This window comes from Notolepis coatsorum (assembly GCF_963971535.1).
Source record: "Notolepis coatsorum genome assembly, chromosome: 14".
NCBI classification, from domain to species: Eukaryota; Metazoa; Chordata; class Actinopteri; order Aulopiformes; family Paralepididae; genus Notolepis; species Notolepis coatsorum.
Genome location: NC_140178.1, coordinates 11,220,438 through 11,239,097, shown reverse-complemented (window position 1 = coordinate 11,239,097; position 18,660 = coordinate 11,220,438). Strand labels below are relative to the sequence as shown.

Below are 18,660 nucleotides of genomic sequence, written 5' to 3'. Positions count from 1 at the left end.
AGATGCACTGAAAGAGGATTTCACCCATCTAATGAACACACTAGACTAGACAAATATCAAGATGTATCCATCAGTGGACCAATTGCATGCTTTTGCAGAGGACAAGAAGCCTTCCGTCGACTCCTTCAGACATTAAGCACCCCCACAGCCCAAATGGAATGAATAAAAAAATATATATAAAATAAATAAAAATTATACTTTTTTTTTCATTTTTTTCCTCGACTATCGGCTAATTTCGGCCAATCAAAGACGACTATCCAAATCCTTAGTCGGGGACAGCCCTAGATGCTATATAAATAAAGTTATTAAATTAACAATGAGATCGGTGTTAAATAGCAACTTAACCGAACTCGAGAACTACTAGAAATGTCTGATCACAGTGTGTGTCTGACTCCCACCTAAAACTGCACGGACAATAACAGACTGAACCTGTGTATACTACTATATACTTTACTTATATATATATATATATATATATATATATATATATATATATATATATTTAGATTCTAGTGTTTATTGTAACCATATTTATTGTAACATATAATATAACTGATGGGGCATACAGACCCTCATCTTCACCTTGATCACACTGCCTACTTGCTCATATGGGTATATTAAGTTAATTATATTGTTTACTTTACACTGCTTATTTTTACTTTTCTACTGTACTAGAATTATATTGTCTATATTTATGTCTTCTACTATTACCATGCCCAAACTTGTACCTCCCCTCCTCCTCCCCCATGCTGCCAAAAATTCCCCAAGCGGATCAATAAAGGAATATCTTATCTTAAAAGTTACCTCTGTGAAGGAGGATCGGTACTGCTCATCCTGATGGGTGTGGGCAAGGATGAAATCGGCCAAAGAACTGTTACTCTGATTTTCAAAGTAGACCTTGGCCAGATGTTCACTCTCCACCCTGGGGAGACCCGTGCAGTCGAGCCGCACCACAGAGTCCGGTGTGGCACAGTTCAGAAGTATGAGTTTGGCCTCTTCCAGGACTCGTCTTTCAGGATCCAATGTTTCCATGTCCTCCCTTTGCCGCTCTATCACTTGGAGAACCACGGAAGCGCACGTGTCCGAGTGGTACCCGATGAAGACGTCCGGGGGGAGGCACGCGTACGTCTGAGGCGCCGCCACGTGTTGGCTGCTGAGTGACACGAACAGCACAACCCATCGTTCCAACTCCTCCACAATTCTCTTCTGCTCCGTCTTGAGAACGGTGTGGATGTCCAAGTAATGTTTCTCCAGCCTGTTGATGAGAGGTATCGGGAACTGCTTGTAGACGACTTCTTTTTCCTCGATGACGATGAGCCGGAAGTCTTTGTGGACCCTGCATTTGACACGGTGGGTTCCAAGTCCAAGGTCCACGTATTTCTGTCCCCCCAGGCAGACGTAGTATTGATTGAGAGCGTCGTAGAGGCTTTCGTAGAGGTTCTGCAAGTTCAGAAGCACGACGGTTTGACCGGTTTCCATGCAGATCTTCACTCGGTTGATGTTGCGGCATATCTGCGTGTACTCTTGGTCTTTAGGAAAGCTCGAGCCAAAGATGATTTCAGGCTGGCCCCTTTCAGAGAAGAACGTTTGCTGCAAGATCTGTAGGGCAACATAGTTCTTTGTGAGAACCAGCAAGTACCGGCACTCGTCCTCCTGTCCAACTGCTGAAATGTTTTGTCTCACAAGCTCAATGGCATTGATGCTCTCTAGGTTGGGTGTGATCTGCAGCCGTTTGGTGAAGACGCTAACCGCGTCCACGTCATCTCTGCCGCTGAAGTTTCTCAACACCGCCTCCACGATCTTCTCCGCACTGGGCTTCTTCTGGGAAACCTTGGCCATCGCGAAGATCATCTTTATCAAGCTGTAGTAGTCACGCAGGCCGAAGAAGCCCTTTCCCTGCTTACGGCAGATGGCCAGGTAAGCTCTGGCGAAGGGTTGAAAGAAACCCCTCACTTCTTCCAAAATCATCGGGTCGGACGAGCATATGCCTTTGGCACTCTCGATGAGTTCTCTCTCGTCGGGGTCCCCTCGAGAGACGAAGATGCCCCTGTTCATCTTCGCGGGGTCCAACGCCCAATTGGAGATGCCTATGAATCCGACCTTCTTGTGCGGCAGCGGCTCATCATCGATGCATCCTTCCTCGAGCAGTGGATGGAGAGTTTTCAGTGGCATTTTGGGAGAGTCCTCAGCCAGGCCAATCTCATCGAGCACCACGACGGAGATGTACTCCTTCAGATTCTTTCCCTCTTGGAAGCGGCCGCACTGTTTGAACGTGTTGATGATGCCTTCCGGCGTGGAGTGCGGGCTGCACTGGAAGGACACCAAGTGGATCTGTTTCAGCCTCTTGTAAAGCTCAGAGTGGGCAGCCTGGCCCTGCATGGCGTCCGCCACCAGGGTTTTCGACAGAGACTTCGAGCTCCCGGGTTTGCCGACCAAGAAGAGAGGGATCCTCAGCTCAATACAGAGCACCATCATGAAGACGTTCTCTTTCAGTGCACCGTTTCTTGCGATGGTATCCCCCAAGGGCACGCCGCTCAGAAGTAGATCCTGCATGAGCAAGATTTCCTGCATCACTTTCAGTGGGCTGTACATGACTGGCAAGTTTTTGCAGACTTTCAGTCTGTATTGATCCTTGTTTTCTAGGCAAGCGTGGTAGCACACTCCTACGGACATGATGAGAGACCACAGCACAGGGTCTCTATCCTCCGGGTCTCTCCGTTTTCGTTCACTCCTCGTTTTTTGATTTCTTGCAAACCGTTCGAGCTCGGCAAAAAGCATGACGTGGTTCTTATAGAACCACACGAAGGTTTGCATGCAGCGTTCGACGTCTCTCAGGCTGACGAAGCTGCATTCGTCTTTCCTCGTCCGCATATATCTCTGCGAGGTCGACAGGACGTCCGTGATCAACTTGTTGTACTCTGCGCCAAGTTTGTTGACCTCGACGACTCTTTGCACAATCTGCTGGATGTACATTTTCTCCGTGTGGTCGTTTAACTGTCCAAAGTCCCACACCAGAGGGATCATGCTGGGTGGCAAAGACTGGACCCTGTACACCAACTGACGGAGCGGGATGGACCCGAGTTTTTCATCCGTGTCTTCGGCTCGAACGCGGTATCCAAGGCCGGCCGATTCCAACCTCTGAATCATCTCGTCAGTGTGCTTTCGGTAAGGGTTGCACGCCGCTATGATCTGCAATCCACAGTGGGGACTCAACTGCTCCCCTGCGACCGTCTTGTCACACAGGACCTCCTTTATGCTGCTGATGGCTTCGGTCGTGTTGGCCTCGTCAAAGAATAGGACCGAGTCGAACTGGTAGTCTTGTGTGTTGGTCAACGCCATGGCTTCCGCTTCTCTGATCTTGGTGTAAACCATTTCAGAAGTCGTCCCCCCATGCACCTTGACCAGTTTCATGTTCTCAGTGGCCACGCCGCTCCTCCGCAGTTCACACAGGAACTTGATGAGCCGAGTCTTGCCACAGCCCGTCTCCCCCATGATGATGACTGGGATGCCGCACCTGAAGCGCATGTGGATCGCCAGCATCTTCAGTATGTTGTCGGTGGTGAGCTCGTACGTCTCGTCGGGATCGAGGGGCCACTGGATTCCCAGGACGTTGCAGAGCCGTTCGATTTTGTCCGCTCGGGGAAGCTCGTCGAAGTTGATGTTGAACGGCACTCGCTGTAGCTGCAGGCCCTCGTACAGTTGTTTCGTCATGGCGTTTCTCTTTATCACCGCGCCGGAAGACGGATCGATGGCGTCGACGAGGCCCTGTTCGTTAGGCCGGAGATGAAAACCAATGAAGGTCATGGACACGTGGTCATCGTTGAAGAAGATGTACGGATGTGGCTCCGATTCCCATTTCTTCCTGATCCGGAAGGGGGCCAGGTCCTCGTCGCGGACACCGGTCAGGTCAATCGACAGCCTCCCAGGAGACTGGTCAGAGATGCTGAGTGATGGGGTGGCGAAGTCCTTAGCCATCATAATCATGAAGTCCACCACAAAGTGCTTGAATCCCATCAGAGTGTCCCCGGTGAAGGTGAAGTCGCAAAAGACCGACGTCTCACAGTCCCTCAGCTGAAGGTTTAGGAACCACGCAAAATTTCTCAATTCCGCCCAGGACGGGTCCATGACGCCGCAGTACAAGAGAAGCATCTGTAGGCACTCCACAGGTGACCCCTCGACGCCGTGGTAGGCAAAGGTATCCAGATCACAGTGGTTATGAAACCGTGTGAGATACTGGTACGGTCTTTGGAAGGCTTCGCTCTGGAATTCTTGATGGTCCATCAGTGGTTCTTCTGGGTTCACAGTCGTGGCACCTTCTTGGATCCTCATCTGCACCTCTTTTGGTGAGCGGCAGAAAATGGTTGGGAACACCTCCATGAAGGAGGACTTCAGAGTTGGAGTCTGTGAAGAAAAGAAAATAGATTGAAACGCAGCCTAAAACGTGCGTTACGTTCCGAATAGTGAAACTCTACAACTTACAACTTCTGAAAACCTTTACCTTTCGCAGAGTATTCCCAGGCGACTTCATAGCCGATTGTAAGATCTCAATGACGTAAAGATGCTTGTTGCTGCATTTCCACACTCTTCCCTCAGAGTCCATGAGGTAATGCAGAACCAGCAGTTTGAAGAGGAATTCATCAAGGCCTTTCTTTACCTGTTGCATAAAGGATCAACAAGAACATTCATGAAAAACAAATACATGATTTATCAAAGCCAAAGGGTATGAGCATAGATCCTTTCGTTAGATTAGATTCTAATTTACTAAAGTACAGTACAATGAAAAGAAGTTTGGCATCCAACCAGAGTGCAAATATAGCAGTAAAGTGCAACAGCAATATACAATGTACAGTAGGGCTGCAACTAATGATTATTTTGGTAATCGACTAATCTGTCGATTATTTTTTCGATTAGTCGACTAATCTAACGATTATTTTTGTCATTGGATTAGTCGACTAATCTAACGATTATTTTTGTCACACCCTCAATCTCTGCTTCCTGTGGGCATGGCTCCTTCTCCAATGCATGTTTTACCTCACATGCTCAAGTCTGCACACCTGTGAATGTCACCCTGTTGTCCAGTCCCTCTGCCTTAACAGTTAACTTAACATAACATGATGATCCCATAGCAAATAAAAATAATGACTCATGAAACATTTGAATTTGGATCTTAAACCACTTTAAATCTAAATGTATTTGAACAATACAACAATCACCCATAACAAGATAAATAAATGAAATAATACAAATTAAAGTGTTTAAATAACTAAAAAAAAATATATAGCAGACTTCTTAGCTTAACATCCCAGGGAACTAATGGGATAACTGGGGATGTTGTTTGCTCCTGACAAGAGTCTCTGAAGGCAACTCTGAGGTCATGCTCAATGTCCAATCTGTTCCTCTGCTTTGTCTTCAGCTGGACCAGAGCTGAGAAGCCACTTTCACAAAGATAGGTAGTGCAAAAAAAAAAAAGTATAAAAAAAAAAAAAAGTATTAATTTTTTATTTATTTATTTTTACGACTAATCAACGCAAACATTCTGCGTCTACGAGTTTTTATGATCGACGTTGTCGATTATGTCGACTAATCTTCGCAGCCCTAATGTACAGGTGATTAAACTACTAGTATCAAAACTATACAATACAAGAAATAAAGCATGTCATGAAACGTAATATAATCACCGATGATGTGACGTCAAAGTGGAAGATGGTCAGCTCCTTCTTCCTGGGGCCGGTCAGCAGAGACTGAAGGACGACACTCTCATCCACCTTTGGTTCAATCAGGCGAATGCACTTCACCGTCGACGGCTTTTTGGTCGAGTGCTTCAGTGTTTTATAAAGCCTCTTTATGTAGAGAGATTTACCTGGAATGTGGAAATCAGTTGTTATAATGCCATACATCATCAACAAGCTTAAAAATATATATATTTTCAATGAATTAGGTTAGAGGTCATTATCCCTGTCATTTCAAACCAAATCAAGCCAAGTCGAGTCAAATGTATGTATAAAGCAGGGATGCTCGATATTGACTTTTTTACAGATACCGATATACCGATATTGTCCAACTCTTAATTTCCGATACCGATCCCCCCCAAAAATGGAATAATTTCAGGTAATTAACATTACATATCTCTTGTTGTGGAATTAACACAACATTATGCATACTTTTGACAATAAATAAAATCAGAATTTGTTCTTACTTGCATGGGTAAATAAAGGTTATAGAAATGTAAAAATTTTATTTTTATTTTCTTTAAACCGATACCGATATTTTCCAATATCACATTTGAATGCCGATATCGGCCGATAATATCGGACATCCCTAGTATAAAGCACATTTCATACACAGAGGCAATCCAAAGTGATATACAGGAAAACCAACAAAAAGAAGGCACAGTATAAAAAATTATGATTCTCTGGGATAAAAAAAATATATAAAAAGGAACACAGAAGGGTACAGTATAAAAGTGGTACATTCTCACAAATAGATTTGTTCAGTGCATTAAAACAAACAAAAGAAAAGAGAAATGTGCAGTAAAGTGCAAAAAAGGAGTGCAGTGGTTTAACAGCAGTAAAAGCAGAAACAAACATACGGGTATTTAGCCTATTCTGAAAAATAGGCAGAGTTGGGGCAGATCTAAGATCTTCTGGCAGTTTATTGCAGCTATGTGTGGCACAGTAGCAGAATGCGGCTTCACCATGTCTTGTTTCGGTCCTAGGAACAGTTAGCAGACCGGGCCCTGACGACCTAAGAGGTCTAGAGTAAAGATGCTCGATATTGGCTTTTTTACCGATACCGATATTGTCCAACTCTTAATTTCCGATACCGATATCAACAGATACTCAAAAATGGAATAATTTCAGGTAATTAACATTAAATCTCTTGTTGTGGAATTAACACAACATTATGCATACTTTTGACAATAAATAAAATCAGAATTTGTTCTTACTTGCCTGGGTAAATAAAGGTTATAGAAATGTAAAAAAAAAATGTAAATATTTTTTTTTTAAACAGATACCGATATATTCCGATATCACATTTTAATGCCGATATCGGCCGATAATATCGGACATCCCTAGTCTAGAGGAACAGTTAGCAGACCGGTCCCTGACGACCTAAGAGGTCTAGAGGGTTCATAATGTAGAAGCAACTTGGACATATATTTAGGACCTGACCCGTGATTCGAAACTGGCCCCCGTAAATGTCCAAACCCCGTCTCCCACCCACCCCCTCCCAATGTACAGTTTCCTCCCCCTCGTATGTATATATTTTCTGTTAGGATCTCTGTTCAACAGTACTGTATATTTGCATATCTTGTATGTCACAAATGTAACAGTATTGTATATCTGTATGTCATGTACAAGTATGTCATAAATGTCATGATATATATCTGTATGCTGTGTATGTCATAAATGTCATTATGATTTGAAAATGGGGGAGGGGGACCCTAATGTAAACAAGACGAACGTCTTTCTCTGGTCTACTCTGCATCCCCTTAACAATTGTGTGTATTGAGCCGTACTGTATTGTACCCATTCTGCAATCTGTTAATAAAGTTTTCAATCAATCAATTTATAGACTAGTAACCGTATTGTAAAGTCTATTCTATGACACACTGACAACCAAGCAGCTTAATTTGTATACTCACCAACACCAGCCCTCTTGGAGGCCACAACTCCCACACACAGTCCGTCTTTGAACACAGCTCCAGCGTTGCCTTGATCTGCTGGGACCGAGTACTGTCTCCCGAGGTACTTCTGGATCCGTGCCAGAGGCTCCTGAGGCACCATGTGCAGCCTGTACTGGCTGAAGGCCGAGGGAAGGTAGGCGTGCTCTCTGTCCGAACTGCAGATCATAACGAGCCTGTAGTCGTTTCTGCTCTGCAGTTTCATTCGCTGGAAGAAGGTCTCAACTTTGGAGCTCACGTCGTAAGTCAGCTGGTCGCCGTACAGGAGGGTGTATATCTTCCGTCCTCTGTAGCCCGTGGTGAGGCAGCGTCTGAGGAATAACTCCACCTGCTCGTAAGGCGTCGAGGGGCTGCACAGGAGGACTTCGTCGTAGGTGGGCAGTAGCTCACGTTCACTGCTCATGTAAATGGAGATGCAAGACGTCAGGACTTCGTCGTGTGGGCAAACGATAAGGTTGGGATTCCCAGCGGCCAAACCTTTAGGGAGGTCTCTTTTAATGCACGTTCCCTTCGCTTGAGAAATGACATCGTCGCGCTCATCTTCTCTGTTGGCCAGTATTTCCAATAGTCTTCCAAGGCTTCTTGTGTCCAGAATGTGAGGAAGGAAGTTCTTCATGTCTTTCATGTAAGAATTCCACATCAAATCGAATTTTCGGGAACCACTTGCTTGTTCCATAAGGCTTGGCAGGGAATCCAATTCTCCTGTGACGTCTGGGCCTTCCTGTGAACATCCCGGCACCTCGACAAAGGTCTGGAAGTCGATGTCCTCATTGATCTCCTGTGGTGTGCTGAGCATTTTGTACTGGAGAGCATGCCACACCTGCCTCAAATCTGAGGACTCACAGTTCGGTTTGACGAAGGAAAGCATCATGAGAACTTGGTCCTCCAAATTATCCACATTTTGCCGGGACAGCTTGCTGCACAGGTAGACAATTTGCTCTGCCGTGTAGTAGTTCAGGTAGTAATGGAGGGATCTCTGTTTGTCCACAAAGTCCATCCAGTAATCCAGACATTTCTCCATTTTCCTGCACAACTCAGGAAGCTGCACCTCAACGTTTCCCTCCAAGATGATGACACTGATTACACTGGTTAGGTTGAAGTCCATCAGGATGCTGGGTTTCTGGCTGCTTGAGCTACAGTTGATGTGAACTTCCAAGTGTCTGAAGAGGGGATTCCCAGCGGTATACAAGGCGATGATTGCCTCGGCCAATCTCTGAACACCGGAGAAAACCTAAGAGAATGAATGCAATGTTATACCTTACTCGCAACTGCAAGTATGACAGTTCATTTGTTAAAGGTTATAGCTGTTACAGGGTCACTTCACCAAAAAATTATGCTGATTAATGTTGCACATAATCTCAGGCACATCCAAAGGTTCTAAAGAGTTTTGCACACATTCATTTTGTTTGACAGTTATTGAGAGTAAATTACTTTGAATATGGCCACCAGTGATGTGATCTGGGACATTAAATCCTTGTGTGAATCCATTGAAAACAATTCATTATTAATGTATCTCTGGAGTATAAAAGATTGCTCTATAATAAGGTAGTAAACATATATATATATAATCCTTTTAAATATTCATATTTATTATTTTCAAATATCAATGTCTTGAAAATCTTTCTTAAGTTTATGTATACATTATTACATTTTCTTTTATTACTGATGTCATTTGAATCAATAAAGAAATTTTAAGCAAGCTTGCTCAATACTGGATTAGCTCAAAAGACTTTGGTCTCCATCAGTCAGTTAAGACTCCAAATGGTAGAAAAGGGGGATCCAGGGTATCTTTTAGGTAAGGTGTTGAGCGCAGGGCTGGGGGGTATATGGCTGGGCTGGGGGGTATATGAAGGTATACCGCCATGGATTCAAGCAAAGGTAGATTTCTACCACACTGTCGTCCACGATATATACATATTGCAAAATATATACGTATATACTGTATATTTTTTGGTTAATCAAAAATGTTTCCTTGCAGAAGTATTGAAAAAGAAAACAGACCATTTTGAATGAAATGTCACAATGACAATTGTATTACAGAGTAAGACATAATAATATCATGTCAAAAATGTCATGTCACATTACAATTTGTACTGGAAAACTAAATAGTGTAAAATACCATTAAATTCCATCAAAACTAAGACAAAAATATGATGTTATTTTGGCCATATTGCCAAATTGGCCATACCTAGTTGAGAGCATTGACATGATTATTGGCGTGATTCTGCCAGTTAGGGCACCTTATGTATACTGCACCTGTGTATACTGTATACTTTACTTACTCATAGTATATATTCAGATTCTAAGTGTTATTGACCGTATTTCTTGTAACATATAATATTTTGTTAGGGCATACAGATCTATTATTTATCTATTTATTCGTACACGTTTGCACTCACTTGAACCACATTTTTGCATTTTATTTTTTGTATATTTTGTATATCGTTTGGTCTATTTGCCGTTTTATGAAGCACAATCTCAGGAGGCTCATACAGCACCAAGCATTTCACTATAATGTAATGTACCTCATATGTGACACACAAAAAATAATTGAAACTTCTTGAACTTTATATATAACTCTAATCGTATCGTTTCCTTCCATTTGCTGCTAATAATTTGACAGAAGACGGCGGTCAGACAAACCTCCACGAAGTGCTCCACCTCGTTCTGCCCCTGGTCTCCTTTGCCGGACATCAGCATCAGCTTGTTCTGTAGATCCCGCATGTCCTCCAGAGAGTAGCGGCGCATCTCCTGCCCGCCCTCGTGCTCCTCCGGAATCTGCAGCTTCAGGGCCGTGTCGAGGCTCAGCTAGAGTGAGAGACACACAACGTGTTGTTTACATTAACACATTGGGGGCGCCAGCCATTACCCTTATCCTTGTCGCTAATGCGCCAGGTGTCCATAGCCTACTTTCACTGTGCGTCACTATGTTTGGAGAGCTATATCTACATTATAGCTATGGAGACAATACTATGGTCATTTGACAAGTCACTTTCTTCGGTCGAACATGCAAAAAAAAGAGATAATTTTTTTCATGTATACGTTCGCACGTTATATACCGTGGTGAATATTGTATAGTTTAGGAGTGATCCGGGCTAATTCCTGAAAAGCTGAGTTATAGGGCGCTACGTGAATTCTGCTATAAGCGTTGGCGTTTCTTGCCTGGGACGCGTGTAGTCTTTTACCAACGCGCGTCCGGGTTCCGCGATCTGATTGGCCACTGACGTTTCTCTCGGCGCGTTACGCCTAGTTCTGTCTCTAACAGCCTGCTAGCTAGCTAACGCCTAGTTCTATCACTGGTTAAGCTTGGCGACTCTTTCGAAGTTGGTTAAGGTTAGAGTTTGGAATCAGGGCTGGTGGTCTATCGCCCTGCTCTAAGACAAACTCTAACCTTAACCAACGTCAAAACTGAAAGTGGTTGGTAAAAGACTACATGCTGCCTGGACACGCACTACTATTTCCAAATCAAATGTATATAATAGGTATTATGTTTCATCATGAATGCATGAAGGGGGGGGGGGGGGGGGGGGGGGGGGGGGGGTCGTTTTTTTATGCTTTGATCGCCAGTAACGTCATTCGTTTTGAACACCACACACGCTGATCAGCTGGATCGATATGAAATCATTGTAGGATCAAGGGGTTATTCCAAAAAGAATATTCCAATTGTCTGATCACGATTTCCAGTATTGATGTCCATCTGGTCCCGGACATAATTTCGCACAATTTATGGATTGAGTGTGCTAGATGCGTTTCGAAGTGGTCGGATGAAGCGATTTACTTGGCTCCGTCTAAATTATGCGCCCGGAGGGGTTTAGATGTAACACACAGTGAGAAATAAGGTTTCAAAGGGCGATACTGCCACCTAGCAGGATGCGGCCGGTATTGCACTTTGGCGATCTCAGAATGATTTCCTATGATGACACCGAGGTCCGTGAACCTGTAATGAATAAAAATGTCGAATAAAAGAAAAAAACTACCAAAACCCGAGAAATCTCGTGTCTGGCGCTCAACCGCTGGCGAGTTAACCCGGGATATCACAGTTGATTGTGGGCGGGCGGTGGCAGATCAGAATTCTTACACGTCACAGATCCGAGTAAATTCAGAATGGCTTGGTTCAGTGGGGGAGGTTGTTGTCTCAGCTGAACTGCAGAAACGGGACTGGGTAGAGATTTCACATCTAGTCAGTGTTGGTACAACCCCACATTGCTAGAAAACAATGCAAACCACTGGAAAAGGCCATTTTTACAATAGGGGACCTTTAACCTATTGGTAAACAAACGTATTGCTGAAAATATACACGACTGCTGGTGTGACATGGTTAGAGTCTTTACTCTTGGCTACATTTGGAGAAAGAAAACGCAACTTTTATTCATACTGTAAATCTGTAGAGATGGATTTATGGCTTGGGTCCAGTACCGGACCCGTCAGGGCTTAAGAGGTTAAGAGATCTCCCAAGTGCCATGGTGATACCTATGATAGAGCTGCTGGTCGCAGCTGAAAACCGAATCGTCTCCGACTGTATCGTTTACCTTCTTGACATCCTGCGCACCGATGACGTAGATGCCTTTGCTGTTGACGGCCGCCGCCAGGGAGAGTGAGGAAAGCTCCACCGAGCCGTGACTGTCCTTCACCGTCTTCAGCCACTCCAGGTGACGCGACGTGTCGCACTGGAACAGAGAAAACCAGGCGGCCCATTTTAGTTTAACGGTAGAAACACTCCCCTTAACATTCACTTTAGACACTTTTAACACTACACCCTATTTGATCTATTTATTACAAAAAGATGTGCACTATATATCCATACCTCATTTTTATTTTTATTTTTTTACCTCATTGTCTGCATTTTTACTTCAAGTTCAAGGTTCTTTATTAGTTAGGAAGGAAAAATTAGAGTAGGGGGAAAAAAATGAGTAACTGAGTTACAATACAATATACAGTACAATGCAGAAATGGGATCAGGTACAACTTAGGGTAAGGTGCAATGAGGTATGAGTTGCATTTGTTAATAAATATAAAGTGTGTTAAAGTGTTTAAAGTGAGTAGAGTGTGTGTTACGGTGAGTGTTTATTTAAAGTTGTATTTTGATTGTATTAATTTGGAGTGTATTTCGTGACTGTTGGGAACTAGGCTAAATGTGTAACCTACTTCCAGTGAATGACGATAAGCTAGGCTAACAGTGCGGCTGTTGCCTAAGCCTAATGCATGCACAGAGACGAAAAATGTATGTATCTTCTTGTCCAACTCCAGGGTAGATGGCAAATAAGCAAATTTCCCAAAATGTTGGGAGTGTTCCTTTAAGCATTTTCGGTTGAAATAAAATTCGGCGATTTTTACGATTAATTGCGAATATTTTCATGTTGAGCTATAGATTGTGGATGAATACGCACAGAAAGGTGCACCATGCAAATGTTCATGCTTTATTTGTTTTAAACGAGACGATTTAGAAATGGGCAAATGCCGGAAATACATTGCGATTTCGCGAGGTGGGACCGGCCAGAAACAGCAATGACGACTACACCTCCCTAATATATCTCACCAGCTTCTTGGGCAGGTTGCTGTCGTTGTCCAACGCCCTCCAGAGCTTCTTTAGCGCCTCCTGGAAGGCCGGGAAACCGGAGTCTGGCTTGAGCCCGTAGAGTAGGGAGGAGTAGCCGAGGACGGCGTCGTGGAAGCAGGCGACGCGGTCGACGTCCAGGTCGTTCTCTCCGGCATAGATGGACGCCAGGTCCACAAACACCTTCAACTCGTTAATATCTAAAAATGAACCAATGAATTAGTTTCAAATAATAGGTTCTTAAATACCAAATGTTTATATATATATATAATAAAAAAAAAAAAAAAAAAAAATTATTCTGTAATATCTGTATCTACCAGTTTCCTCTCTGTGCGTTCAGTAGAAAGCTATCTGGCTGCACGTTAGCTTAGCTTAGCACAATGAATGGAAGCGGACGGTGCCGGTTAGCCTTCGGGAGAGGTGTTAGTTGGACAATGCCTAGGCTAACCGGTCATGTCCGCTTCCATTCATTGTGCTAAGCTAGGCTAACGTGCAGCCAGATAGCTTTCTGCTGAACACAGAGGAAACTGGTATCTATTTTGTTGTCTCTCTCTGGAGAAGATGATAAGCTAATTTCCCCAAATGTTGGCATGTTCCTTTAACAATTCAGACCTTCGAGGGCTTCTTTCACCCAGTTGACAAAGTGTCTCCTACGCCCCAACTCCTGGAGGCACAGTCTGCGGGGCTCAGTAATGTCCACTAGAACCGCCTTGGCCTGCATCAGGTCGTTGTCGATCCGACTCAGGCACTCCATCTTGAACTCTGTATGCGTCTGAGGAAAGGAAGCCAAGGTAGTCGAGGTTAGTATGGTGTACCCCCCCCAAACATTTCTAAACATTGCCTGGTGTTATATATATTGTGCTGTTTTTATTGCACTGCTGCGGTCAGGCAAGCGCTACCGGAGTCTCATGGCCGGCACAGAGAGACTCAAAAGGAGCTTGTTCTATCCCCAGGAAAGCGCTATCGGAGTCTCATGGCCGGCACAGAGAGACTCAAAAGGAGCTTCTATCCCCAGGCCATCAGGATGCTCAATGACTACTATGCAAAACTAACCCATCCATTCTACATTCATTGCACGCCACACACATCCACACACACTCATTTTAAACATTCACGTTAGGACACTTTAAACACTCTTTAACACTACACCATATTTTATCTATTTATTACTAAAAGATTTGCTCTACATCTCTACCTCATTTTTGCATTTTGTATAACATAAAATTAGACACACAAGCACTAACAGTAAATATCCAAAGTAAATCACAAGACTATACATTTCATTTGAATCAATATAAATGTAGTTTACGAGATATCTACCTAATACTTGCTATCCAATACAATACATACATATGCTCTTGCTCGCTCTCCCCCCCAGGACCCCCACTTGGATAATCCATCCATTTTCATTCGTTTTGGTCTTTATTCTATTTACCTTTTTTTTTAAGCACAATCTCAGGAGGATCATACAGAACAAAGCATTTCACTATAATGTACAATGCACTAACAAAACTTGAAACTTGAATTAAAAAACATGTTCACAGTACTCACGACTTCCAGCAGCGTCTGCAGAACCTTGAAGTCTCCCTGAAGGCAGAGCGTCTCCTTGACCGTCATGATGATCTGGGCCGACGCCACGGCCAGGTGCAGCTCGTGGTACTGCGCGATCTGCTGCACGCGCCCCGGGATCCACCGCTTGTCGGCGGACCGGTCGACGCGACACATGACGTCCAGGTCCTGCGCCAGCTCTTCGTATTTGTCCTTGTAGTCTTTGAAGAACTTGTCCACCTCCCTGAGCTTGATGCTGTCGCTCTTCAGAGACCGGTAGATCTCCTCGTACTTGGCGTAGCACGGCCGGAATATGTCCTCGTATATGATCTCCGTCGTCGCCAGGTAATCGACGACTCCGCTCCCGTCGTCGTCGTCCGCGTCCGCGGTGGCCAGGATCCGGGCTTGCTCCTCCCAGCACAGTTTGAATATGAAACTGCCCCTGAAGGTGTGCAGGACCTGCGCCATGCTTCGGATGTCCTCGTCCAGGTTGAAGTAGGTGACCACGCCGGCCGCCGGGGAGGACGGCTGCTCGAACGGATGGACCTCCATGAAGCGGTCCAGGGTCATGGACTCCACGTTGATGTGGTGTCTCTCTTCCAAGTCCTCTACGTCGACTGAAAAACAAAGATGAGGCGTTAAAGTAAAGGAATGTTGGACAACTGTGATTGCATAATCAAATGTATTGTAATGTATAATATAACGGATAGGGGCACACAGACCCTCATCCGCACCTTTGATTACACTGACTATTTCTACGGAAGTGATAAGGGCCAAGTATATGGACAACTATTTTATTGCACTGCACCTGTTGCACTATTTTACTCTGTCTATTCTATTTTACTCTTTTTATTACTGTCTATTTTTAAACTGCAATATACCGTAATCAAACCATAAACAAGGTGGCATGTTGGGATGTTAGATCCTAATGTGAAAAACTGTGATTTGCACCGTCTTTTTTCTGTTGTGAAGCACTTTGACCTGCAATTCTTGCATGAAAGGCGCTATACAAACAACATTTATTATTATTAATATTATTACTTGCTCAGAGTTAATTATATTGTTTACACTGCCTATTTGAACTTTTCTACTGTAGCCTACTATAATTGTATTGCCTGTATTTAAGTCTTTCTACTATTACCCTGCCCATACCTGTACCTCCCCTCCCCCCTCCCCCATGCTGCTATGATGCCTGAATTTCCCCCAAGGGGGTAAATAAAGGAATATCTTACATCTTTATCCGATCTTAAAGGGGAACTATCTTATAAATGGCCTTTTTGAGTGTTTAGCATTGTTTCCTAGCTATGTGAACTTATATTAATATGATCTATGTCTCAAAATTCTCATATTGGCGCATTCTTCCAATTCTCCTCTCACAATATTCACCCTCACTGAACTGAGTCATCTGAAAATGTGATGATTTGTGATGTCAGAGAGACACCGCTGCATGATAATGTGGCTGTGTGGCATCAGGCTCATGATGAGCTGCACACAGTGGTTGGAGCCCAGGCTCAAAACGGCTCGAGATCTTGAGGTAGAAAAATGCTGTTTTTGAGGACTTGATTAAAAATACAAAACAATGAATAAAAAAAAATAAAAAATTACAGAGGTGTTCCATAGACTCACAGGAATTGTGTAAAAGTGCCCAAATAGTGAAAGAAATAGTAAAATAATTCCCCTTTAAATCAAAAACTCAAGCCAAATATCGTCAGTATTGATGCACCTCCACCTGTGATGTGCTGCTCCAGCTTGTGGCTCACGGCCAGCAGCCCCACCTGTGATGTGCTCCTCCAGCTTGTGGCTCACGGCCAGCAGCCCTCCTACCTGTGATGTGCTCCTCCAGCTTGTGGCTCATGGCCAGCAGCCCTACCTGTGATGTGCTCCTCCAGCTTGTGGCTCATGGCCAGCAGCCCTACCTGTGATGTGCTCCTCCAGCTTGTGGCTCACGGCCAGCAGCCCTACCTGTGATGTGCTCCTCCAGCTTGTGGCTCATGGCCAGCAGCCCTACCTGTGATGTGCTCCTCCAGCTTGTGGCTCATGGCCAGCAGCCCTACCTGTGATGTGCTCCTCCAGCTTGTGGCTCATGGCCAGCAGCCCTACCTGTGATGTGCTCCTCCAGCTTGTGGCTCATGGCCAGCAGCCCTACCTGTGATGTGCTCCTCCAGCTTGTGGCTCATGGCCAGCAGCCCTACCTGTGATGTGCTCCTCCATCCTTGTGGCTCATGGCCAGCAGCCCTACCTGTGATGTGCTCCTCCAGCTTGTGGCTCATGGCCAGCAGCCCTACCTGTGATGTGCTCCTCCAGCTTGTGGCTCATGGCCAGCAGCCCTCCTACCTGTGATGTGCTCCTCCAGCTTGTGGCTCATGGCCAGCAGCCCTACCTGTGATGTGCTCCTCCAGCTTGTGGCTCATGGCCAGCAGCCCTCCTACCTGTGATGTGCTCCTCCAGCTTGTGGCTCATGGCCAGCAGCCCTACCTGTGATGTGCTCCTGCAGCTTGTGGCTCATGGCCAGCAGCCCTACCTGTGATGTGCTCCTGCAGCTTGTGGCTCACGGCCAGCAGCCCTACCTGTGATGTGCTCCTCCAGCTTGTGGCTCATGGCCAGCAGCCCTACCTGTGATGTGCTCCTCCAGCTTGTGGCTCATGGCCAGCAGCCCTACCTGTGATGTGCTCCTCCAGCTTGTGGCTCATGGCCAGCAGCCCTACCTGTGATGTGCTCCTCCAGCTTGTGGCTCATGGCCAGCAGCACGTCCAGCAGCTCCTTCTCGTGCAGCACGGCCGTCACCTCCTGCTCCCTCAGCTGCAGCAGCCTCCTCATGGGAGCCTCGTCCCGGTACCTCTGGTCCTCGGAGAGACAATCTGAACAACAACATTCATAGTCCCTCGTTATGCTATTGCGTACATTCCTTCCTCATTTATATTATATTTATTTTTTTCTTCATTTTGAACATTTTAGTTTTCAAATGTACCGGTAAACGTTTTGTTTGATTTGTCACATATAAGGTACATGTACATTACAGTGAAATGATTGGTTCTGTTTGAGCCCCCTGAGATTGTGCTTAGAATACAGTCAAACAAATGTTTTTAAAGAATAAAGACACTATACAAAATATACAAAACTAAAGTACAAAATGCAAACAAAATGTCAAAATAAAAAAATTTGGTCGTTTTGTATATTTTGTATATTGTTGGTCTTTATTTACTCTTTTACTTTTAAAAATGTTTTACTGTATGAAGCACAATCTCAGGAGGGTCATCATACAGAACCAAGCATTTCACTAACATGAACCTTATATGTGACCTCTAAAACAAAACTTGAAACGTGAAACTATATTAGGTTTCCCAATTTCTCAAACCTTAAAACACAAATCATTGCACAAGTCTTTCTTGCAAATTAAATGGGAGGTTTTTATTACCGATCTTCACCAGCTCCAAGAACGACTGCTTCTTCTCCAAGATGAAATTGAGCAAGTTGATCTTGATGGTTCCGTAGACCAGCTGCTTGGTGATGGCGGAAAATGATGATATCGCCACGGCGATTCTCTCCCTGGCGTCCAACGTGAGCTTCTCGATCAGTTTCCCCTCTGCACCTGTTAGTGCCATAGAAGTTAAAAACAAATTGTTTAAAAGTGTTTCGTCAACAGGATTACAGATGAATTACAGAAATACTTAAAAGCACGACTACGCAGTTATAAGATCTAGGCCTGAGTATTTAAAATGTGTATTTAACATATTGAGCCCAACGGGCCAGGTACGTCATAAATAGATCAATATAGTCCGTATTAATTAATGTTGCGTTTCTTTTTCAAATGTAGTCAAGAGTAAAGACCCTAACCCTATCAAAACAGCAGTCAAAGTGTATATTTTCAGCACTA

General features: G+C 44.4%; 1 protein-coding gene across 1 annotated transcript in view; it reads right to left on the bottom strand.

Moving 5' to 3' along the window:
- The window catches only part of LOC311240195 (E3 ubiquitin-protein ligase rnf213-alpha-like), a 128,667-nt gene that overhangs the window by 61,745 nt on the left and 48,262 nt on the right, over positions 1 to 18,660 (bottom strand). The window contains 11 exon segments of the mRNA XM_084328737.1: positions 805 to 4,401; positions 4,499 to 4,654; positions 5,679 to 5,860; positions 7,646 to 8,915; positions 10,328 to 10,492; positions 12,214 to 12,351; positions 13,221 to 13,438; positions 13,851 to 14,010; positions 14,790 to 15,403; positions 17,492 to 17,644; positions 18,202 to 18,375. Coding sequence (XP_084184863.1) covers positions 805 to 4,401; positions 4,499 to 4,654; positions 5,679 to 5,860; positions 7,646 to 8,915; positions 10,328 to 10,492; positions 12,214 to 12,351; positions 13,221 to 13,438; positions 13,851 to 14,010; positions 14,790 to 15,403; positions 17,492 to 17,644; positions 18,202 to 18,375 — 6,827 coding nt within the window.